Consider the following 26,171-nt stretch of genomic DNA (forward strand, 5'->3'; position numbering starts at 1 on the left):
CCCACTGTCCACGTAGGTGTGGAGATGATCTTATATAGTGTGGTGAGCGCAGCGAGCCACCGAGCCCGAAGCGTGGTGAGCGAACGCAGAAAACTAAGCAAATAGCTTAGTGGGCGCCCAACTAAAATATAAGTACCATCTTATCTCTCTCTTTCTGTCTGTATCTCGCTGTCTCTCTCTCCAGTATCTTTACATGTAAGCTATCTAAAGTATGTAGGTATCTTATCTCTCTCTCTGTCTCTCTCCGTCTCTATCTTTGACTCTCTCGCTCCAGTATCTATACATCTAAGCTTTCTACAGTATCTATGTATCGAATCAATCTAATTAATCTATCTATCCATTGTCACATCTGTTAAGATTGATATCACAAACTCATCGATGAGCCCACGTTGTGCCCATTAGAGATGAAGACCCCACTGGCTAGTTATATGCTGAAATACTGCTTCATGTGACCTATTTTTATGCTTCACACCATGCATGCACAAATAAGTCTTCAGAACACAAGAGGACACTCTAAATACTTGTTGTATGCAGATGTGACACAGCTTACCAAATATTAATTTGGTGCAGTGTTGTGGATGTGCCTGGCTGCACAGCATTCAGTGTGATTTTGGCACACATCATTTAATACTGGGACTGTGACTTGTGCAACATTATTGGGATATTCCTCCAATCTTTAGGGAGAAGAAAGTCATTGGCTTATGTATCTTACATTTGTAGTGAGCAGCATATTACATTTTTCATGCGCCTGGCTAACCCTGGAAGTATGGCACTCGAAATTCTTGCCATGAGGGCATCAAGGGGGTCTATCTAATGTTTTCCTTCTATAAAGGAGCCTGGTTGCTTGGTTGCTTCCCAGAGGTTTGTATGGTTTTCAACTTTATATGAGCTACCTGTATCCCTTTTCTTTGCATATTAGTTTTAGGGACACAATGGGGGTCATCTAGTATTCAGCATACTCTGAAAAATGACTGTTTTTGGAGATTGTTTGAGAGGAACAACCTGTTGATAAGCAGCAGTTGGTTATACATATACTGGGATGAATGTCACTCTTTCTTTTAAATGGGAGAACACCTTCCTGGAGGTGCACACTGCTGGTTCAGGGTATAAGTTATGGGTTTACTGTAGCCACTTGTAAGCAGTTTGTTTTACAATGTGTCACTTCTGATACATGGATCCCCGGCCCTCACGCACAACAGCACAGACGCTATGGCACCGTCATCTGACCATAAAGCACACAGAGGTACAGTACTTAACAGGCTCCAGGGTCCTAACACATATCTAGTTAACGTTTAACCAAGTGACAGCATTCCTTCCACTGAGAAACCACAGCATTTGGAAACAGAAGACAGCAGGGTTTACCGGAGTCTTGTCTCTGCTGTATCTCAGTCATCCTCCTATTGTCAAGGCTTCCTTCAATGTTTCACATCTTTAAGTGTGTACACAAAGGTTCAAAGTAATACTTATTTACTTCATTATTGGGCATTTCATTGCGGTAAGCATCTATGCATAGCGTATATAGAGAATGTACACAAATACAGACCAAGCAGGCGGTGTATACTGTATGTCCTCGGTGTTGAGGGAGAAAGCAAAGGAAATTGATCTGTTGGGAAGGGAGTGTGAGGGGAGGAAGAATGTAGAGGAGATAGCATAGATAACAAACTAGTAAAGTGCATGCCAGCTAACAAGGACATACTAATTGCTTCCCACCTGCTGCCGAACTTCTGTAGTCCAGCATCCCCTGGAGCAGCATCCCCTACTGCTGCCGAATGACAGCCGCTGCTGAGCTTGTCCTAAGCTGCCTCTGTCTCTACCGGGGCTAGCTGCCGGGGGACAGTGGTAGCTGCTGGGGGACGGGGGTAGCTGCCGGGGGACAGTGGTAGCTGCTGGGGGACGGGGGTAGCTGCCGGGGGACAGTGGTAGCTCCTGGGGGATGGGAGTAGCTGCCGGGGGACAGTGGTAGCTCCTGGGGGACAGGGGTAGCTGCTGGGGGACAGTGGTAGCTGCCGGGGGACAGGAGTAGCTGCCGGGGGACAGTGGTAGCTCCTGGGGGATGGGGGTAGCTGCTGGGGGACGGGGGTAGCTGTCGGGGGATGGGTTAAATGTCAAGTACTAGTGGAAGCTGCCGGAGGAGGACATTACACCGGTGATATGCGGTGCAGGCTCTCCGGGACCGGGCTGCTACAGAGATGGTGCAGGCACAGCGGCTGGAGGGACTGGTGGCAGCTGGCATCTGGACCACGCTGGAGGCTGCAGAGAGGTACCTGGAATAGTAGGCGGACACTGCTGGTCAGTGTCCGCCTACATATCGGTCAGTTGGGAGACAGTTCCCCCACACATCAGGACGATCAGCTGGGAAAAATCAAACAGGTTTGATTTTTCCCAGCTGGTTGGAACGACCGTTCTGGGCCGTTTATCAGCGTTTTTAACCGTGTGGGAGCAAACGGCTGATAATCGTTTGCTCCCACACACTAGAAAGATTATCATTCCAACCAGCCAAAAGTTGGCTGGTTGGAACGATATCTTTCTGATGTGTGGCCAGCATTACACTGTTAGGGCTTGTTGCCTTGTTGTCATGGAATCGGTACATCTGTCAGACCAGACTTAGGTCTACAGTCATTAGGTCGACTGTAGACCTAAGTCTCGCTTCGCTCGCAATGCTTCGGCCACGGTGCCACGCTATGCTCGGCACACTATTTTATTGTCCCACCACGCCCTAGTGGATGGTAGGGCATGAAATACCACCTGTCGGCACATGTCGGCTCAAAAAACAGTGAAAAACTCATGTCGACCTAATGACTGTCGACCTTGGCCCATGTCGACCTTGGGGCCCGTCGACCTTCCGGGCTCGACCTAATGACTGTCGACCTAAGTGTGGTCTGACAGATGACCGTTTCCCGTTGTCATGTATTGACTTTCTTCAATAGTTATTGGTGAACTCGGAAGTTATGATTCACCTCGTTTATTAATTTTGTTTGGTTTGGGTGTGCTGTGAGAATCTCACCACGTTATTGTTCACATACCTCCTCTCATAGCTCTCCTTCGGCACAGTTTTTCATTAACTGACTATTGGAGGGAGATAGAGGGGAGGAGCCAGTGCACCCACACTAAAAGCTTTAATGTGGAAAAAGGGTGAACCTCGAAACCAGTTAAAGCTGCTGTATATGGGAATGTGTAAGGCTCCCTGTATATGAATAAACAGAAGAAAGGTTATACTGCGCTTGGGTTAGTCTGAATGATGACCAAACACAAATGTGATGGTAAAGTACAAATACATTTATTTCATTATACAACAATAAATAGTATTCTCAATTTGAAAAATATATAAACATATATGGTGAAAAAATTTCACAATGAATAAAAAAAGAGGGGCTCCAACCTAGAGCCCTGACACCATCTTGCACCAGGCTCCTTCACGGCAAACTTTATTCCAGACCTGCCTCCACCATCTTGTGCCTTCAAAAGTCCATACCTCCAATTGCAGTGATTCACGGAGGTGGCAAACCCATCATCCCACCAACCACTCCTGCTCAAATTCCATCTGAGGCTTATTGGATCCACATGCTGGGAATTAAACCGGAACTATTTTCAGGTCACCAGATGAGGCCCTGACCCTTTGACCATCAATGGTGGTAACTATAACTAACAAATTGGCCCAATAAACTGCCTTTTCTTCCCTCTTCGAGCCATGTGCATGCACTGATTGTTTTTTAAACTCCCCCCTCTTTTTTTATTAATTGCGCAATTTTTTCACCATATATATATTTATATATTTTTCAAATAGAGAATTCTCTATATTGTTGTATAATGAAATAAATGTATTTGTACTTTACTATCACATTCGTGTTTGGTCATCATTCAGTCTAACCCAAGTGCTGTATACCCTTTCTTCTGTTCTAAAAGCTTTAATGTGCCTGTCTCTCCTGCGGAGGATCTCTACCCCCATAGTATTCAACCCAGTATCCCATATGGACTACGAGAAAAGGATTTACCGGTAGGTACCCAAAATCCTATTTTTCCTCTCACTAAAAAGACACTGTACATTTTCCAGAACAAGGCTGCGTGGAAAAATCCTGAAAAACCTTTTCAAATATCAAAACGTTTTATGTCCACATTCTCTTTTGATCCCTCAGGGAGAAAGGTATAGGAGGAGCCTCCCGTGGTATTTGCCTCTTTCTTCCTTCTGTCCAAAAAGGTGTGGGTAATGGCACCCGGCAGGGGTGCCCATTGTCCCCTTTACTGTACGCCCTTAGTATCGAACCCTTGGCAGCCCACATCAGGAAGAACCAGGATATACAGGGGATTACGGTTCGGGGCTCCCAATATAAAATATTGTTATTTGCAGATGATGTCCTGTTAACACTGTCTTCTCCACTGACCTCACTCCCAAAACTTCAGGCTGAACTCTCACTATACGGTAGCCTCTCAGATCACAAAGTAAATAACTCAAAATCGGAAGCATTAGCATTTCACCTTCCCAACACCACCACGGAATTACATTTGGCGTCCCCAATCTATAAAGTACTTGGGTGTACAGATAACAAAACACTTTGACCAATTATTTAAAGCCAACTACGAACCTCTTCTATGCTCCATTAAAAAGGATCTAGCAACCTGGTCCCCTTTATGGACAGGCCGGATAAATTCGATTAAAATGAACATCTTACCCCGATTATTATACCTATTTAAAACGATCCCCATAGTGGTCCCTACTTCTTATCTTCGTACAATTCAGTCTTTATGTGGCAAATTTGTATGGTCAAACAAACCCCCTAGATTAAACAGATCCTGCCTAGCGAAATCTTCTTTCAATGGCGGACTGGGCCTCCCTATATTTGAACGCTACTTTCAGGCTACGCAATTGAGCCATGTTGTAGCTTGGCACACACAGGCGGGGGTCAGGAAATGGGTATCTTTAGAGAGCGAACTAATTAACTACCAGTCAGTTTGTTTCCTCCCCTGGCTACCGCCGAAATTGAGACCAGCCTCAGTACTGGAAACCCCTTGTGTCCACTCTGTGTTAAGAACGTGGGACTACCTAAACAAAAAACTCCAACTGGCACCATATCCCTCCCCTCTCACCCCTCTCTGGCGACACCCAGACTTTCCTTTGGGATGTATGTCTCCTTACTCACAACCCTGGATCTCCGCAGGTATCACTCGTCTATCGCACATTTCAGGGGAATTCGCCCCTCAAAACTATAAAGCACTATGTGAGAAATATGATAGTCAGCGTCTCAGACACTTTGACTACCTCCAGATTTCCAGCTTTGTAAAGTCTCTATACAAATCAACTAAGCCCAGATCCCCACTTCCCATTGAACGTTTCTGTATTTACAGTGGGGACGGGGAGGGGGGGGGGGGGGGATTACAAGTGTCAAATTTAGTCAAAGAAAACCATAGCAATATAAAACATAGGATATTCGCTACATGGAGTGATCAATGTTATAACAATTTGTCAAACACAACAGGTATACATTGTAACACAGGGTTCATTGTAAACATTAATAGTAGATAGGGTATACATGGGTGTGTGTGTGTGTGTGTGTGTGTGTGTGTGTATATATATATATATATATATATATATATATATATATATATATATATATATATATATATATATATATATATATCCAAATATGCGTAAGGGGGCCTGTTATTATTGGGCCTCAGAGGTTTCATTCAGACTGAACTGTGGCGGGTCCTTGAGTGGAGCAGAAGGAAAGAATTTAGCACCCTCCCCTTCCGTAACCTATATGTGCCAAGGAAGCCAATGTATATGAGTGGAAGAGGATATGGATGAAAATGGGATGAAGTTGGTTTATATGAGAAAATGGTGATTTGTTTTCAGTATAACCTGTAGAAGGGATGGGGGGGGAGATTGCTTCCATTGCTGGGCTAAGTTCGACAGGGCGGCAATGAGTATATGGCCTACGACAAATCTGTTCTCTGGTGAGACCTCTTGGGGTATAAATGAAATAGAGCTGTGGATGGGTACGGGTTGATAATGATCTTAAGAACCATAGAGATTAGGTTAAAAACTTCCGACCAGTAGTTCAGAATTTTGGGGCAAGACCAGCATTGGTTGGAGCAGGAAGGCCAGAAGGTTTGAAGATGGTCTGGAGTCAGGTAGAGTCTGTTGATGAGCTTGATGTGCATCTCTGTGTGGTTAGGCACCGTGACATTGTATAGGAGGTTAGAAAAATCCGACGCCATTGTGCGGGAGTGAATGTTCTACCCAGATCCGCCTCCCGTTTCATATGAGAGGCCGCTTTGGAAAAAATAGTGGGGGTTATCAAAGTTTTGTACCAGAAGGAAATATCGCTTCTGGTGTTTATCAAGAAGGGTCTACAGAATACGATCTGAGATCTGAGGGGAATTTGTTGCAAAATGAGCTTTCCACCAGTGTGCGATTTGAAGGTAATGGAAGTATTCAGATGGGGCAATGAGAATTGTCATTGTAAAGTAGCGAAGGGGAGCAAAGAGTGGGCGTCCAAAATATCTCCTAGGCAGGCTATACCTCGGGTCTTCCAGGTTTTTAAATTAAGATTAGGTATTAGTTTTGCAATAGTAGTAGTAATGGATATACTAGAAATATTGGCCATCGGGGCAGGTACGGTGATCAATAGGTGGTCCCATGCTTGCAGAGTCGCTTTAGCGGATGGCAACATATTGGGGTGCACTGGTCTGACCTGAGATCCAGTCTGCCATAGGCTCTAGGGAGCGACATCTTGGAGCCGACCATAGTAGGGGCTCTGGATGACCAAACATTTATCAAGATGGAAGTGGCAAGTTGTAAAGATCTCTTGGGGAAGGTGTAGCGGATGGTGAGGAATAAATACATCAGTTTAGGGAGTAATGACATTTTAAATGCAGGAAATATCATATGATAGCCAGGATTTGGAGAGGGTGGTCAAAGTATTGAGTAGTGGGGAGAGATTGACGTTAAATACATTTGCTGTGTTGGGGGGAATATGTTTGCCCAAGTATTTTATGGAGTCTGTCTGCCAGTTATATTTGTAGGATGATTGTAGGTGGGGTAGGGATCTGGTGAGGTTAATCGGAAGGGCGTCTGTTTTAGTGGTATTGAGTTTATAATAGGAAGCTGCACTGTAAGAGGTGAGTATAGTATGAAGGAAGGGGAGGGTTCTAGCGGGATTAGTTACAAAGCGCAATACGTCATCTGCAAAAAGACTTAGTTTATGACTAATTGGGCCTATCTGAACACCAGGAAAGTTGGCGTTGTTACGTATGGTGATGGCTAGTGGTTCTATAGAGAGGACAAAGATTAAGGGGGATAGGGGACAACCATGTCTGGTACTGTTTGAGATCTTGAAGGAGTCGGATAGGAAACCAACACCCGAGCCGTGGGGGAGCTATAAACTGTCAAGATCGATGTAAGATTTTGATCTTTGAAGCCAAATCGAGAGAGCACCTCTTGCATTTATTGCCAGTTAAGTCTGTGAAACGCTTTTTTGGTATCAAGGGATAAAAGAAGAAGGTCCTGCTCCCCAGGGAGGGAATCAATGAGATTGAATACCCTTCTGGTATTAACGGAGGCCTGTCTTCCAGGAACAAACAAAACCCATCTGGTCCGGGTGTATCACCAACGGGAGGAATTGGTTGATGCGAAGTGCCATCAACCTGGCAAACAACTTGATGTCACAATTTAGTAGTGCAATAGGGCAGTAGTTTTGACAGAAGGCTGGGTCTTTGCCTGGCTTGGGTATAGTAACTATACGGGCTTCTAGTAGTTCTGGTGGAGAGGAACCTATTGAGGAAAGCTCATTGAAAAGGTTTGTCAAGTACGGGGTTAGGAGATCACTAAAATTAATGTAAAAGTCAGTAATAAACCCGTCTGGGGGCCTCATTCCTGGGAAGCAGTTTAATGGCCGACTGGATCTCCAGTTGTGACCATGGGGCGTTTAGGGAGTCTAATTGTACTGGCTTGAGTGATGGGATCTGTAGTTTGTCCAAGAAGGCAGAGATAGTTTCTTTGGTGGGTTGTGGTGTGGAAGAGTCAGAGGATAGATTGTAAAGCTGGGTATAATATTGCAAAAATTGATTTGCTATATCTTTGGGGTTGATGAGTTTTTCTTTATTGGAGTTAATGATTTGTTTGATTCTATTTCTAGACTGTTGGGCACATAGCTTCCGGGCAAGCATGCTACCTGATCTGTTCCCCAAAAGATAGAATTTGTGTCTTAATCTATTCAGGTCAGTTTGGGTACGGGCTAGGAGAAGCTTTTGAAGCTGGCTGCGCACGTTTGCTATCTCTTTTTTCAGGGAACTGGAGGGGGAACTCTTTTATTTAGGGATTCAAGTGTTGTTAGGTTGGACTCTAAGTCCAGCTGGGTTTTGAGGGCTCTGCGCTTCAAGTTAGCTCCAGCTTGTTTGGCTGCCCCCCTCGTGACCGCTTTAAAGGCACACCAATGGTTTATGACAGATGTGTCTTGAGGGGAGTTGTTGGCCATTTAGGAATTGATGGATTTTAATATAGTGTCTTTAGCCATGGGATCTTTAACAAATGTGGGAAAAGTCGCCACGGTCTTGGGGGGATTTTGGACGTGTTCAGGCTACATTTCCACATGACGGGTGCATGGTCAGACCAGGTGATTGGGAGGATGTCGACATCTTTAGTGAGTTGTAGAGTCCATTTGTCACAGTGGATATAATCTATCCTGGAATATGTATTGTGTACTGGGGAATAAAAGTGTATTCACGGCGGGTTGGGTAAGTTGTCCTCCAGGTGTCATATAAATCATATTCTAGGAGTAGGTTACGGAAAGCTAAAGATGAGTTGGACAGTGGGGATTGGCGGGAAGTAGGTTGTTGGGATTTGTCCAATTTGGGATCTAGGGGAAGGTTAAAGTCTCTGAGTATTATCAAGGAGCCCTTAGGGGATTTCTGTATAAGGAGAAACAATTTACGTAAGAAGGGAATTTGGTTCGAGTTAAGTGCCTATAGAGAGACAATAGTTGTCAGTTTGTCCTCGAGAAAGCCGGTCAATATCAAATATCTACCACTTTTTTCCGTGATATGGGAGTGGTGGACAAAAGATGTGTGTTTACCAAATAAGATAGCTACCCCATTTTGTTTAAATGGTCCGTTTGCAAAATATCCTGTGGGAAAGTTTGAATCCTTGAGGGTAGGGGGATTGGAGGCAGTGAAGTGCGTTTCCTGGACAGCAACAACATCCGCTTTCTGCTTATGAAAATCGGAAAGAGATAATCTACGTTTGTTTGGGGAGTTCAACCCCTTAACATTCAAGGGAAAAAAATTAGGCATTGTCAGATAAAGTGGGGTGATAGGAAGGGCCTAGGTTCCAACAGTGGGGGAACTTTGTGACACTAACGTAGAGTATCTACGTCTACTAAAGTCCAGGGGGTTGGGTCGGGAATAAGTAGCAGGCATGGAGGGAGAGGGGGGGGGGGGGGGACAGACGCAGGGGTAAAAGAGGGAGTAAAGGGAAAGACAAAACATAAAGGTCCAGTATATAGGACCTGCGTGACTACTGCAGAGGAGGAGAAAAAAGGGGGTACTTGCAGTAGTATGTATAAAGTTAGGGGGTGGCTCGGCTCCTAAAGGAAAAGAGAGCTGCCACTCACTTATATAAACATAGTATATAATATACGGCATATAGAATCTAGCAACATATGTAGAGACCAGTATAAAATACTATAGGAACATCCTAATTGTTTAGTGTGGTTGTCTATAACTATATGAGTGAAAATAGTAAATTCTAACATAGTGAACCGGCTGCCGAAGGCTTTGCGTGGATAAACAACAATATAAACAATACTTATCGCATGCCCCTCATCCTGGTGGAGAGGGAAGCAAGGGTGGAAACGGCCGAGTTCACAAAGCAGTGGAATATGGTCATCGGGATCTTTGAATGGACCTCAGGTATTGGACCATTCATGCTGCATGGTACGTGGGCGTTTCTGGTCCTGAGGTCTCGCAACCGATATGTCCCAGTCCATCAGGAGTTTAACTCCTGCGTCTAGTGAGGTGATGGTGTAGGTGGTTTCTTTGTGGTAAATAATCAGTTTAACCGGGAACCCCTAACAGTACCGGATATCATTGGAACGAAGTGCAGTGGTGATAGGGGCAAATGCTCTTCTGCTGGCGATTAGTTGCAGGGGAGAAGTCTTGATAGATTTGGAGGCCTCCCAGTGTGTCTGTTTTTTTTTTTTTTTTATTCTCGTGCTGCTCTTAATATTCGTTCTTTGATTGTAAAGAAGTGGACCTGTAGGAGGATGTTCTTCGGCAGGTCGGCAGAAACTGTTTTAGGTCTTGGGAGGTGGTGAATAAGGTCGATTTAGAGATCTTTGGGGTCTGCAGTAGGGAGAAGTTTGCAGAATAGGGTGCATACATAGTCCTCCAACTCTGAGTTGGCTACTGAGCCAGGGATGCCTCTGATTTTAATATTGTTACGTCTGGACCTGTCTTCCAGATCTGTAAGCTTGGTTTTAAATTGGAGAATCTCTTGTTGACAGTCGTAAGAGGTTATGAGGTCATTATGGGAGGTGACTAGCTCCTCCATTTTATGTTCTGTTTTGACTTCTCGTATGGCGAATTTCAAGTCTTTGGCCATCTCTGCCTGGAATGCAGAGAAGACCTGGCACAGGGACTTCACCGTCACTGGTTCGTCTGATTCAATATCTATCCCAGCTACTCTAATGGGAGAGGCCATCCCATGTGGCTGAGCGGCAGCGCACCATCCCGGGCAGGGAGGTCATCTGAAGATGACATCATTGCGCACCACATGCCAGCCAGCCGCTCGGAGGGCGCTTCACAATGACATCACCCCGCACCGCACACTAACCACAGGGGACAGGCGCCAGAGACGCTAGTCATCATGGCAACTGTCAAAACAATAACGCGTTCTGCTGGCTCCTGTATTGCTTATTTTGTTCGAGTGCCGCCGCTGTCGAGGTGGCGGCACTCTCCAAGAAATACACAGGATAGCAGGGATCACTCTACGTTTCGAACTTTAATGGTTCTTCATCAGGAGATAACAAGACACTAAAACCATAACAGTATTTATACAGACCTGTTACCTGGGCCAAAGGGAGCGCAGAACCGGAGATAAAATCAGCGTAGTAAAAAATGTAGATCTTATCTCCAGGCCAAAGGGAGATAAGATCTACGTTTTTTACTACACTGATTCTGACAGGGACGCTACGCTGACTACGTAACTGCCGCGTGAAACTACAAAAGTACCAATAAAATAATAAATAAATAGAGCCACCCTTAAACTGTCTAGATGCATCAAGAACACTCCGGAAGCTGAATTTTGTGATCTGGAGTTAAAATATTTCAAAGATGTTATACCTACTACCAAAACCCGTTGGATGTTAGCCTGGTCGGCCTGGTTGACTCATTTACAGATGGAGCCTTCTTTAACTAGCCATCTCTGGATAGGCCTATTGTTCTCAGATGCAAAACAATACATAGAACAATACATCAAGGGATTAGCATAGGATTAAGTCCCAACAGCTCTGGCTCACTTAGGGCCTTATTTTGGTTAATTCTTTCTGACAAAATCCTTCTTAGATGGACAAAACCATGTGCACTGCAGGGGGGGCAGATGTAACATGTGCAGAGAGAATTAGATTTGGGTAAGTAATTTTGTTTCTGTGCAGGGAAAATACTGACTGCTTTATTTTTACACTGCAATATAGATCTCACTTCTAAAAACCCCACCCAAATCTAATTCTCTCTGCACAAGTAACACCTGCCCCACCTGCAGTGCACATGGTTTTGCCCATCTAAGAAGGAAAGAATGAACCAAAATAAGGCCCTTAATCCTATTAGAGGGCTAGATGAGGATGGCTCTATCTGTATTGGACAAAAACTGCTGGTCTCTTATGTTTCAAGCCAGTACTATTTAGATACTGTCGGATAGACATGGTATTTAGCTCATCTAGTGCTCTATGACTGTCAGGGTTCCATCATTACACACCATATTGCCACCATCACTGTTTACACAACACCTGAAATTGTACAGACGTTTCTCTCCTATTTCAGTGATTTATATAATTACCGCTTGGACTCAGGATCAGGAACTTTGCCACTATTCGTCCACCATTACAGTCCCTAAACTTACCCCTGACTTACCCCTGAGGCCTGTACTTTTTTTTGGAAGTTCCTGCGACGGTTGATTAGGTGTGTGCGGCAATTTGCTTGTGGCGGACTTGCTATTAAACTGTACAAAGAAATATAGGAGCAAAGGTGGTGATATGTTACATACTTTGCATTTGTTACATACTTTAGATTTGTTGGCAGAAAATAGCCACCATCCTTCCATGTCTGAGGCCATCATTGTCGTGCTTCCAAAACCCGTTAAAATCCCTAACTCCCAGAGTCATATAAACCGATTATCCCTTATTCCCACAGACTCCGAGATCCTGGCAAATATATTGGCTTTAAGACTCAACTCTGTTATTACCACCCTAATTCACCCAACCCAATCTGGCTTTATGCCTGGTAAGTCAACCTCTATTAATTTATGACTGCTATATACTATAGTTCAGGCCCTGCATGCTCTCCCCTCAGTTTTGGTCTTTTTGGACGTGGCCAAAGCTTTTGATCGTGTAGAATGGCTGTACCTCAGGGAAGTCATGCGATATATGGGATTTGGTCCTAACTTTATAAAATGGACCAAGCTAATTTACCAATTGCCATGATCTCGGTAAATGGGTACATTTCCTCCCCCTTTTCACTATTTTGCGGCACTAGACAAGGGTGCCCTCTCGCCCCAACATTATTTGCCATCGCCATTGTGTCTCTAACATGTGTTATTAGATCACTCCTCGACATAATAGGTATAAACACTGGTCCCAGATCAGACAAGATTGCCCTTAAGCGGACGATTCATTACTGTTCCAGTGATATTATGCTGCGTTTATGCCCTTTTACAGGTGATCGATGCCTTTAGCAAATACGCCGGCCTTTGCATAAATTGGACCAAATAATTTATAATGCCAGTTACTGCCCCCTCCCACCCACTGCCCCTAAGATTGCCCTTCCTTTATGTTGGACTAACCAATTTGGGTATTCAAATCATGAATGTCCCATCGGATTTATTCCCTTAAATCTTGATCCATTTATGGAATTATAAGTAAATCTAAATCAAGGTGTACACTACAGTTGATCTTGTCAAAATTATATTCCTGCCCACAATTCTTTATGTCCTCCTACAGTCCCTAGTATATATTCTACATTTAATTTTTTAGAAAATTGAATAGCGTCTTGTCCTATTTAATTTGGGCTCATGGGCACTCTAGAATTCATCTGGTACTCTTACCTGAAACAGAACAAATGGTGATTTGGGGCTTCTTAATTTTCACCTTTTTTATTATTATTATTATTATTATTATTATTATTATTATTATTACTATTATTATTATTATTATTATTATTATTATTATTATGCCGCTCAAAGTACTCTAATTTAAACTATGGCTACAGAATACTGGCTCTTTGTCCACTGTTACCACCCTGGCTTTTTGCCCATGTAGGTTTTACTGAGTGGTAATATCTCCCAATCTTCTCTATCTCTATCATTTTCCAGGCTAACAGGCACTGAGTGTTTTGAGGACTAGAGAAAGAGATCTAAAGATCTATCTACTTAAGGCGCTTAAGTGTGAGTGTGCTAGGTTAAAGCAGAAATATGAAAAAGGGGGAGTCGGCCCCAATACAATATACAAAACAAATGGAAGTGGTAGATTGCGCTATGGTTTGGATGAAATGGAGTTAAATTAATGAATTAAAAAGAAGTGTGGGAGTGGTCAGGTGTGAACAGAAAAGGGGTTTTAATCATACAATATTTTACATTACATTTATAACAAGAAAGGTAAGTAATAATGTAGGTGCACTGACAGTCACAATATCTGTTTCTAAGATTTAACTTTTATTATTTATTCATTAAAAAGGTGAAATATTAAAATATGAAAGAAAGAAAGAAATGTAGAATTTTAAAATATCAATGACCACTGCTCCCCAACCTAAGGCCCCATACACACCAGAACGACCAGGATCGTCTAACGATCGGCTACCGATTTGGCGTGCACTTTCCTGGTGCGCTCTCCCGCTGCCGGTAAACGACTAGGGAACGATCATGTTCCCTGGTGCACACGATTAGCTAACGATCCGACATCGGTAACGATGGTCGTACGACCGTCGGATGTGCGGATCGTTAGTAAATCTGCGGTGGGAGTGTCTTTATAAACAAGCCGGATTGGAACGACGGTCCGTACGACGGGAGCACACACAATGTGCTTCAGATGTGCATACAATCAGCACCCGACCTGCGGTCGGATTGGAGATTCTGCTGCAGGAGGCAAAATCTCCAATGCGACACACGACGTGACGGGAGCGCGCATCCCGTCGCAAACGATCCTGATTGTGAGTGAAAAACGAACGATTGACCCACAATGCATGCACAACCGTCGTTACAACGGTCGAAATTAGCCCTAATCGTGAGCTAATCTTTCTGGTGTGTATGGGGCCTTAGTTTTTACAGGGTTCTTATTATCCCTGTGGGTTTCCTATATGTTTATATTTTAGCACTTTCTCTTGTAGTTTGGGAGAGATATTTGTGCTACTGTTGCGAACTCCTAAATTGTTGCACTAATGTATCAAAATCCTATGTTACAGTGCAGGTTCCTATCAATGTGTATCCATTCCTGTTTATTCAGTAAATCCTTACACATAAGGTCCTGACGTTTGTAGTCTTTCTTATATGGAGTTCGAATATAAAGCTGATGTGTAAATAGAGCTATTATTCAGTTGTGATTCAATATAGCAACCTGTCCTCTCTTATTTCTGCAGACAGGCTCTGTCAAAATGTTGCAGAGAGAGGTATAGTTTTGTATATTGTGCCGCTGTACTATTCCGTCAGCGGTATTAAATTATATCCAGCAGGCCGGCAGGAGTTTATAGGTATGCTGTTTTTTATCCATGCATCCGACAAGTATAGGTATTATTCCAAAGTCAAACACCATTTATGTTTTAATTTCCAGACTCTGAGCTATATCTGGTATAAATGCTGCATAGTGGGCAGTCATATAACCCAGCTCATATACACAAGAAAGTCTGTACAATTTTCTCCCGGGTGCGCTGTGACTCACAGAGTGCTGTGTTGCTGACAGTATATTCATATACACTGTTTATGCCCACTGAGCTGTATATTATGGTGCTGAGTATTTAGGGTTTAGTATCACCGGTTGCACATAGGCAATACAAATTCAGTGAACTCCCTATCCCAGATTCATATATCAAGCAGACGCTGTGTATACATTGATCAGCTGTTACTGCATATTCTCTAAAGCCAAACAAAATTCAAATGTTATTTGTATTTAACAATTCATTACAGTATACAGACATTGAGCTATATCTGGTATTTGTGCTATATCCAACAGTCACGTAACCCAGCTCATATACCAAACGGGGGTCTGATTGGTGTTCTGCTTAGAAAAGTTATGGCTATATAGAGTGTATTATGTCACTGACAATGTTCAGCACTAGATTTAGGTGTTGTGGATTATATGGAATTAATGGGTAGATATACAATCACTTTATTCCCACTCATATATTCCACAAACACAGATATTTCAACTGTCAGCTACTGCACTCTGTTAGATCACACACTGCCTGTTATTATACAGGTCTTGTATTAGATCGTTTAGCTATATCAGATAATGATGTTATATGTACAGTGGTCATATAACTCAGCTCAAGTAACGGGGGTGTCTGTCTGTATTAGGTTCAAAAGCCTGCGGTTATATGCATTGCGTTACCGCTGTCCGTGTTGTTTAAAGCACATTATGTGTATCCACTTTACTTGAGGTATTATCACATATATTATGCCAGTGACACAGAGGCTAGGAGTCGGCTCGAATCAGCCAGTTAGTATACTCCTGCCGCCACTGTCTGTTTTAAATATCAGACCAGCGCTGTGTATCACGGGCTGCACGGAGGCTGTAAATCAGCTACCGTCTGTCGGACAGCGCGTCGCTAATATCTGTGCGGAGGCTGCAAATCAGTTACTGTTAGCCGGGCTATACGGAGGCTGTCATTCAGCTACCTTCTGCCGGACAGCGCGCCGCTAATATCTACACGGCGGCTGTGAATCAGTTACTGTTAGCCGGACTGCACGGAGGCTGTCAGTCAGCTACCGTCTGCCGACAGCACACTGCTAATTTCTGTGGGGAGGTTATGATACGGCTACTGTTAGCCGAATACCACGCTATAAATATCTATTCTGCTCGGCCTTTTACTACATTACACATCACAAAGTATTTCATTTATACAACATATTAAACACATTAGGAAACGGAGGGATGGAGAGCTGTGGTCATTGCTAGCCAACGACCGTTTCACCAAGCTTCCTCAGGGCATCCTACATTTCTTTCTTTATTTCTTTAAAATTCTACATTTCTTTCTTTATTTCTTTCATATTTTAATATTTCACCTTTTTAATGAATAAATAATAAAAGTTAAATCTTAGAAACAGATATTGTGACTGTCAGTGCACCTACATTATTACTTACCTTTCTTGTTATAAATGTGTGTCTTTACTTAAGTAGTAGGTAGCACCTCCTCAAAAGAATATATAAGGAATTAAAGGAAACTTTCCTATCAAACATTTATATTAGAGGAGATGTGACTGTCCCACGAATATAAGAGACTGGTGCGGGAATCATTTTTGTGTTTTTGTGAATATTTTACATTACAATGCAATACATAAATCACTAAAATACATAAAAAAATGAAATAAAATAGTAACATTCAGATCAATAGTCACTCAAGTAGCATCCAGAGAGCCAGTATATGGAATTTTCCGTGGTGGGTTTGTGGAACCACACTTGAGAGGGACAAATTTGTAATCCAGGTATAAGTGGAAAGCTGATGCTCAAATAGCACTGAATCCTTGAACCCCAATTTGTAGCCGGGCCTTTTGGAGGTGGCGTACCCCCAAATTTTCTTTTTTGCCACGGAGTCGATGGGTGGGTCAGTTGTTAGAGCCTGTGAGCTTTGTCAATTCCAGAATGGAGCGGATAAAGTCCCTCTGTGGATTCTGATTGCGTCCACTCTCACCAAAAGTGATGGGTATAGCTAGCAGTGGGTGTGAGCTGGATCTGAGGTCACTAGGAATTGCACCTACGCGTTTCACTGCCCTCAGTTTGATGATTTGTACCCGGGCACTCGCCTCTGGTACTCCTAATGGCTCCCTGAACTCAAGTCTTATGTAACATTACTGTCCCGCTTATATTCTTATAGTACATTGAAGTCCTTCCAGCAATTACGAGAAAACTTCAATTTGCCTACTTCATATTTTTATCATTTCCTTCAACTGAGACATGCCTTAAAGACTCCGTTTAAGGACTCACTGCCTACACTTTGTCCATTCCCTGTTAAGACTTTTCTACTTAAATTGGGTAGTGTAAAAATGATCTGCTTTGCCTATCTGTATCTCCTTTCTGAATACTACACTGACCCACTCTCTCGTCTCCATGTAAAATGGGAAGGTGATTTAGGCCCAATTAGCAAAGAGAATTGGGAAACTGGCTATGGACTAGTGACTAGTGACCCCCACTCTCCTTCATATCCCTCAGCGAAGGTTTAGCGCATAAAGTCCATCCATAAATTTTCTCTTTTTTGTGGCTATGGACTATCCACACACTGTCACAAGGTCCATTTGGTTTCAACAATTTTTTTATTTTCCAAATTACTTATATAACCCCAGTTAGACTAGTTAAATTTGTGAACAGACATTCTGAAAATTGCCCCAAGTACACATCTTTCTGGCACCTTCTGTGGAAGTGCCCTAGTATACAGGCCTTTTGGTCTCGGGTTGGTTCGGTTCTGGAGTATACCGGGATGCCTTGGGGTTACTCACGTCACAATTATGTGTTCTGGGGCTAGAGGGCACTAACGCTCTATCCAGATGGGAAAATGTATATGTTCATAATATTTGCACCCTGGCCAAAGACTGCATTGCAAAGCTGTGGATGGCTGCTGGTAGTTACACTGAACTTTTGTATATATACGCAAAATAACACCAGCTCTAAATTTGATAAGATCTGGTCTCCATGTCTGAACTCTGTACACTCCACCCCTGACCCCTCTATTTATTCTTTCTTTATTCTAACTTCCTACTTCTTAATCTGCAGTTACTCCTGATGACATAGTTATGTAAGTTAAGTGCTGCTTCCTGCAGCTTGCTTTCTTGATGGCACCACGACCCAATTTTTAGTTGTATTTGGTTAGTGATTATTGAAGGTGCCCATACACGTTACAATTATTGTATACAATATTGTATACAATATCGCATCTCATCTCGGTTTTGCGATTTTGCTGCACATACTTTTTGTACTAGATCTCATTTCATCGCAAAACCAAGATGTGATGAGATCCGATATTGTATACAATAATTGTAACGTGTATGGGCACCTTAGTTGTAAGTTGTTGTTTTTTTTCCTGTTACAAGAAAAACGAATATATTTTTGTTTGTTTTTTATTGACAAGAATTACAATCGTATACAGATTCTTCACCTCATTGTTTATTTTTAGGCATGTAAACACTGCAAACAGGCTTCATGTCATATTTTTGTATGATGGATGCCTAAACTACAAACTGCGCTTGACTTTTTAGTCATTTTCTTTGCTTGATGGTTATCTGTATGAAATATTTCTTTATCCTTCAATAAAAATTACTCTATTTAAAAAGAAAAAAAAAGGTGGTTCCTCTAACATTGTGACTGAATTTTAGATAGCACTGCAAAATGCTGAATATTGAGGAATAAATATTTATAATGAGAAAAATAATGCACAATACTAGTACATGTATAACATATTAAAATATTTTGTTCCTAATAAACTTACACTTAAAATACTGTATGTTTGTGCTCCGATATTTAAAAAAACTTCTACTGTGCTGTTCTTTAATTTCAGGCCAGTGACGAACAAGTTAAGCAGATGCTAAAAGTGATATTTCGAGAGATTTGTGAGCTGGATATAAGTGATTGCTACTGGTTGTCATCATCTACAGTGGACATGGTTGCAAGGTGTAAGAAACTTGTTAAATTGGATATGGCTGGCTGTTCTGTAACTTCCCTGCGACTTTCAAAGATCCTTTCGAATCTTCAACATCTACGCTCATTATCTGTTGATATCAATGAAGGCTTTGATGCAGGACAGTTGAGTAGTGAATGCAGAGCAACCCTAAGTAATTTACGAGAATTGAAACAGACACTGTTTGTTCCATCCTATGGAGTGGTGCCCTGCTGCACTAGTCTAGAAAAACTGCTGCTTTACTTTGAAGCCTTGGAAAGAACTCGTGAAGGGACAGTTATGTCTGGTCAGCTGATGGTGGGAGAAAGTAATGTGCCCCATTATCAAAATTTGAAGCTCTTTTATGCTCGCCTTGCTCCTGGCTACATAAACGAGGAGGTGGTCAGATTGTACTTGGCTGTTCTAAGTGATCGGACCCCCGAAAATCTTAGAGCTTTTCTTATATCTGTTCCAGGAACTTTAGCAGGGAACAGAGCTACCCAAAATCTGCTTGACTCAATGGCAAAGAATGTATCATTGGAGGCATTCCAGTTGCCTAAATCTTGGCTCAATGGATCACCGTTACTTAAGCACATGAAGTTTAGCTGCCCATCCTATTTCAATTTTAGTCGCTGCATGATTTCAGGTGATCAGCTTACACAGAACATTTTAAATTGTGGAAAAGACTGTAAAAGCCTGGTCAGTTTAAACTTGAGAGGTTGTGCCTTATGCTTTATGCCTAACTTGCCTTTCAAAAAGCAAGAAGATGATATAGATTTTTCTGTTTTAGACACATTAATATCTGCCTGTCCATATCTTGCACATTTCAATATTTCATCTGCACACCACCACAGTTCAGAGAATACTGGAAGACATCTCTGTGAGAGTCTTGCACAACTTAAGCACTTACGTTCGCTATCTTTGCCAGTATGTTCTATAGCAGATACCACTAGAACTGTAGAAAAAAATGCTCATCAGTACCCAGGACCTCCTACTTCCAGCCCTGCCTATCTTGCACTTGCTAAAAAAGTACGGGTTGGTGTAAAGACTTATTCAATGATTTCAGATGAGCAGGATATATTTAAACACTCTGTCTTCTGGAAACTACTAAAAGAAACCCCAGCTCTGGAACACTTGGAACTGATTGGTTCTAATTTCTATTCAGTCATGCCCCGAAATGATCCAGCAATACGTAATACGTACCCACCTTGTAAGCGGTCACATACAGTAACAGACGCTGATGTGGCAGCAATTGGTCAGTTACATTTTCTGCACGACCTTACACTAGCACAGTTGCCAGGAATACATTCAGGCTCTGGTCTGGTGAACATAGGCATATGCTGCCAACAACTTCGTACACTATCGATAGCAAATATTGGCATGATGGGAAAAGTTATGTTCATGACCTCTCTATGTGAGATGTTGACACACTGCAGATATTTAAAAGATCTGAGGTAAGAGGTTTTTTTTTTTTTTTTAAACTGTTCTCTGTAGCAATGACTTGTAATTCAGCTGCACTACTGTTATGCTGCTTTCACATCACAAAATGAAGGTTTGCACCGGGAATTTGAAACGGTTCAGTCCCGGCCCGAACCTGCATTTTGGGATGTTCGCATCCCCACAGCGAACCGACATTATTGCCAGTCCGCTGACTTCATCCAGGGGCATGGCGGGCAGTCGACATGTCATGGGGGTGGGAGAGGAGGCAGCGATTAGAGCTAGCGTTGCTCCAAGCGCTGCCTCCTCTATAGTGTGAATGGGAAACGGGACGCTCGACACGTTTAACCTGTTCACAACGCCAAGCAACACGGCACCGAACCGATAAGAACTCTTCTTTCTTACCGGTTCTTATTGCCGTGATGCTACCAGTTTTCGGGACACGGTAACCCCTTTCACGTTGCACTAATTTCCGGGTCAAACCGGCTTGTACCCGGTAATTAGCTGCGATGTGAAAGGGGTATTAGGGTGTCCACAAAACTGCTATTAATGCAGCTTATTTAATCCCCCCTCCCCCCCCCCCCCCCCCTCAATCTTGTTTTCCTTCTCTCTTGTTTATTTCAGTAATGTGTTAATCATGTGTTCCTTCTCTATAAAACCACATCCTTTCTAGAAAAGCCACATTATTTTTGCTTTGTAATGTGGGTGTTGCAGTTAAAGTGAGCTACTGCATTTTGAGGACTTCTTATTACTATACTGTATAAAAGTATAAGTCAATATATTAACTATATATATATATATATATATATATATATATATATATATATATATATATAGTATATTGGTGGGGTGTGCTGCAGCACAATAACGGAGACTGAACAACAAGGTTAGAAGTAAAAAAGTTTACTTGGTGACATCAAGCATCTCAGTGCCGACGTTTCGGGGTCCCGTGTGCCCCGTTTTCAAGGAGGATAGAGATACCGTATCTCTATCCTCCTTGAAAACGGGGCACACGGGACCCCGAAACGTCGGCACTGAGATGCTTGATGTCACCAAGTAAACTTTTTTACTTCTAACCTTGTTGTTCAGTCTCCGTTATTGTGCTGCAGCACACCCCACCAATATACTATTTGCTACTACGCTGCAAGCACCGGAGCACCAAAAAACCTGGAAGCAGGAGTGCCGGACCACTGCCAGAATCTATATATATATATATATATATTACACAATATAGTTTATTACTTCCTGTCAGGGTCGAGAGAATGTTACCTTTGCCAATATCTGTCATTACTAAAGATATTTTGGGGAATATTTATTATATTTTAAAATATGCAGAAACTGCTGTTCAAAAGCAAATTTCAGTGGTGTTGGTGTGAACTTATACAGAAGGCAGGATAAATGAGCAACATCAAGGGGTGCCAGAACGTTTCTAGGTTGAGGGGGGCAAGATATAAGTTTGGCACCTCTGAATTGCTATGTCGCCTATGTGTGTTATGCCCCAAAAAAAGCAATGGCCATAGTGTCAATACTGCAGTCAGTCAGCCAGGCTTAGACACACTTCGCTGCAGTGTGGGGTGGCTGCTACTGACACACATATATTGCACAGGGACCAGGGGTACACAGACACCAGAGGCACACTGACACACACACATTGTATAGGAAACAGGTGCACATTGATGCACATTTGGGTAGTATTCAATGCTCTGGCGAGCGCACGGCAGCGTACCCAGTTTTGGATTCTCCATGCTTCCAACGTCCTTTCTGTCTGCGGCCAGCACTCCCTCTCACCCTATTCAACTCGTCAGGTGCTCGCTGCCCCTGACGGCGAAAATGTTCTAAACCGGCGCACGCCGCACACAGCAGGGAGGATGGCAGAAGGCAGGGGGATGGCAGCCTCCCTGCCAGCACCGCACACAGCAGGGAGGACGACGGAAGGCAGGGGGATGGCAGTCTCCCTGCCAGTGCCACACACTGCACACAGCAGCAGGGGGGATGGCAGAGGAGAAGGATGGCTGGCGGGGAGACAAAGCACCTGAATGAAACTGCAGTCAGGGAGGAGATCGAGCTGGCGGGGAAGTGCTGGGAGCGCGGAGCTGGTCCCGTTCCGTGCATATGTAATGAGTGGGACCCAGCGCAGTGAATATTAAATGAGCCCCCCCTCATATGTAATGAAAAAAGAAATAAAACTAAAAAAATCTAAATATATTTGTTGCTTGTCAAGAAATAAAAATCCTTCAAATAATAAATAAACTGATTTTTAGACACCCCAAAAAAAAATGAATAGAAAACATTTATTTAATAAGTACACATTTCAGTTCACCTGAAAATGATGTCGAAAGCAGAACGGAGAACTTCACCAAAAAAAAAAAAAAAACCAGTGAACACAGTTCCATTTTGGCATTGAAAACACTTTTTGGGCGAACTGTTCTGTATTTCCCATTGAAAACCAAAAGCAAATTGCAGTGACACAAACATTGTATAGGGCCCACACACACATACACTGCACACACATACTTCTGTATCAGGGTTATGCAATCCGTCCTTGTCCCCAAAGAATACCTCTGTGCTGTGCTCTGGATGAGGAGTATGAGGAGCAGTCAGTGGGGTGCTGTATTTTATCCATCTGGCAGCGGGGTATTGAGCATTGAGTGGGCAGGATGCGGCGCAGCCAGGTCCCCCAGCCGGCTACGCCCAAAAAAGTCAGCGAGCGGACACCTGTGAAAGGGGAGCGAGGCCGCAAGCATCTGTATGGGAGCATCCAGTGACTGAGTGCAGGGGAAAGCTGCTGGTGTCTGCAGTGCTGGTGGTATTGTCCCATTTAAGTCAGTGGGGAACTGTTGATTGAGTGGATGGAGTTTGAAAATGGTGCTACTCAGTCCCAAGTCTGCCCAGTGCTCCTCACTTCCTGCTCTCCACTGCTCTACCTGCCCGTTCCCTGCCGCCTCTCAAATTTTGGGGGGCAAGATTTTGGACTGGCATTGTGTGCAAGGTGAATTACCTGCCTCAAACAAAGAAAAACAAAGCTAGGATATGTAACAATGAACAGAGAAAATGGAGACGGTGCTGTCCCTGTAAACCTACATCTAATTTTCAGTTCAGCTCTATTTGAGTTGGTGTGGGCACTCAAGGATGGCAAAATCATACCGGAGGCCATATAATCCAAGAGTCAGAGTGGGACCCTACAAGTTAACCATCTAGCCAGGCTCAAGGAGGCACTCACCCAGGAGGATAGCAGGAAGGGAACTTGTGGTAGAACACAAAATAAGTCCTGAAGGCCTGTCAATATTATGGGCTTACAAAAAGAGACATGGGTATTTGAGGGGGCAGACTTGGGCCCTGATAAGCCTGACCTGCTGGCTTTCCTGCAGCTGCAAGGAGGACTTTTTCTAGTGGAGGGTGTATATTCATCCCCAGGCATGGAGGAATCCCCATTGTGCTCTGACAATTACCATACCCCTAACTTGTGTTTGGGATAGGTGAGTGGTTTCCACCTAGAAGATGCTAAGTACTGAACTACACATATTCTGCAGAGCTTTACAGAGAATATGTAAGGTCCTGGAGGGGCCGCCGGGTGTTGCGCAGTGTCTTGTGCTCACCGAGATGGGCGCTGACTTCACTCCTTCCCCTGTGTGTCTCTGCCGCAGCTTCTGCGGCTCCATGCGGCAGCTGTTCTCAAGAAGGTCCGGCGATGCCCATGGCAGGCCCCTGGATGGGCGGCGCCATCTTGCTGGAGCTACTTCCAGCAGGGGGGCGTTACCAATTATAACCTTTGTTAGAGGCATGACGTTCCCTGGGGGATAAAAGGCAGATATGCCTGTCCCTCAGGGCTAATGCTTTTCTTGACCTCTGGTCAGTGTTCAGCTCTCAGCCTGCTGAAGCACTTGACCATTTGTTTTTGTGTGCTAGCACAGCCTAGTACCTGTTACCTGCCGAGTGTGCATCCTGAGTTCCGTTAAAGCCTCCATACCTGTTACCTGCCGAGTGTGCATACCTGCCTAGTGTGCATCCTGAGTTTCGTTTTATCCTCTGTACCTGTTATTTGCTGTTACCCATTACCTGCGAGGCAGTTCACCCTGAGCTACGTTATCTACCGGTTCTACAAGTCTCTGCCATTGTTCCAGTTTCCCAGTGAGGCTTCCGTCAGAGGGCCACAGCCAGCTGGGTGGACGCAGCAGAGTCCAAATTCCCTTGCAGCAATCCCTGGTGAAAACCGCCACCCAGTTAGACTCCGCGCCTCTGGCTGGGAGTTCCGTCAAACTCCTAGAGGACATGCGAAGACAGTACATTAGACCGGCGATACTTTCACCACGGGTCCGTCCGTATCGGAGCAGACATCTACAGTGGATCCACAACAATCAGGTGTGACAGGAAGCATCAGCCACATGGATTCCACGGCAGGTGCTGACTTCATTACGGAACTCCTGCAAAGGATCATGTCTCGAGGGCCTTGAGGTCTCACATGGGCAACTCGCTCAAGGGTCTGGCTCCCTCGGCTCCAGAACCAGTATGGGTGGTAACCCTCCTGACAGCTTCTCCAGGGCATCTGCATTTATCGTCACCCAGCAAATTTGTTGGAACCCCAAAGTTCAGTCGAGGTTTCCTCAGTCGATGTGACGTGCATTTCTTTCTTTATGAACCGGGGTAAGTCTTCATCTGCGGCCCAGGATATTATGTGTCTGAGACAGGGGAATCGTTCCGTAGCACAATATGTGGTCCAGTTTCAGACCTTGGCCTCCCAGGTCTCCTGGAATGAGGAGGCTTTACTATCAGCTTTCTGGAGTGGCCTTTCTGATAAGCTAAAGGACGATCTTGTGTCCCGCAACCTACATTCCAAATTGGAGGACATGATATCTCTTTGTAATAAAATCAATATGAGGTTCAGGGAACATCAGGCAGAGAGATCTAGAGGTGAACACTCCTGGGGTTCGCTCCCACCTCTGTCCTATTCTTCTTCACCCCCTACTTCTGAGCAGCCCATGTTGATTAACCATGCCTTGCTTACCCTCCAAGAATGACCGCATTGATTCCAACAGAAACGGTGTATGTATTGCGGTGAGGCAGGCCACCAAGTCGCTCAGTGTCCTCATCGTTCTAACCGACCAATCCAAGGCAACGATAGAGAGGTAAGATTGGTGCAGCTTTCTTTCTCTTCTATATTGTCTGACTCCGTCATTCAAGTCCAACTTTGTTTTGCAGGTCAGACGCTGAAGACACAGGCCATTCTGGAGCAGTAGGAAAGTTTATTTCAGCCAGTTTTGTTAAAATGTATTTGTTACCCATTAAAGCTCTTGAAAACCCAGTGCGTCTGACTGCCGTTGATGGTAGTTACATACCGAATGGGTTGATCTCTTGCTCTTGCACAACGTCCTTATCTCTGAGTAATGGGGTCCTGCACCAAGAAAAAATAGAATTTCTCATAATTTCCCGAACTGCATTCCCAATAGTATTGGGCTTCCCTTGGCTGCAAAACCATAATCCTCAAATTGATTGGCAGTGTATGCAAATAACGGCTTGGGGTCTTTCGTGTTCTCAAAATTTCTTGTCCAAAGTAATCCCTCTTAGGACTTCAAACTCAGGTTCCAGAGACAGGATCCCCTCTCCGTATTGGTCATTCTCAGATGTTTTCAACAAACAGGCAGCCAATGTTCTCCTACCACACTGAGAATGGGATT

General features: G+C 43.7%; 1 protein-coding gene across 2 annotated transcripts in view; it reads left to right on the forward strand.

Moving 5' to 3' along the window:
- Positions 1-26,171, forward strand: part of FBXL18 (F-box and leucine rich repeat protein 18) — an 87,043-nt gene that overhangs the window by 32,590 nt on the left and 28,282 nt on the right. The window contains exons 3-4 of one of the 2 annotated variants that reach the window (XM_083153572.1): positions 12,403-12,492; positions 18,964-20,516. In XM_083153572.1, the coding sequence (XP_083009698.1) occupies positions 18,988-20,516 (1,529 nt within the window). In that variant the 5' untranslated portion in view covers positions 12,403-12,492; positions 18,964-18,987. The remainder of the gene's footprint in view (positions 1-12,402; positions 12,493-18,963; positions 20,517-26,171) is intronic. The other variant, XM_083153571.1, reaches the window with a different exon arrangement.

This window comes from Crinia signifera, chromosome 7 (assembly GCF_055691185.1).
Source record: "Crinia signifera chromosome 7, ASM5569118v1, whole genome shotgun sequence".
Classification (NCBI taxonomy): Eukaryota; Metazoa; Chordata; class Amphibia; order Anura; family Myobatrachidae; genus Crinia; species Crinia signifera.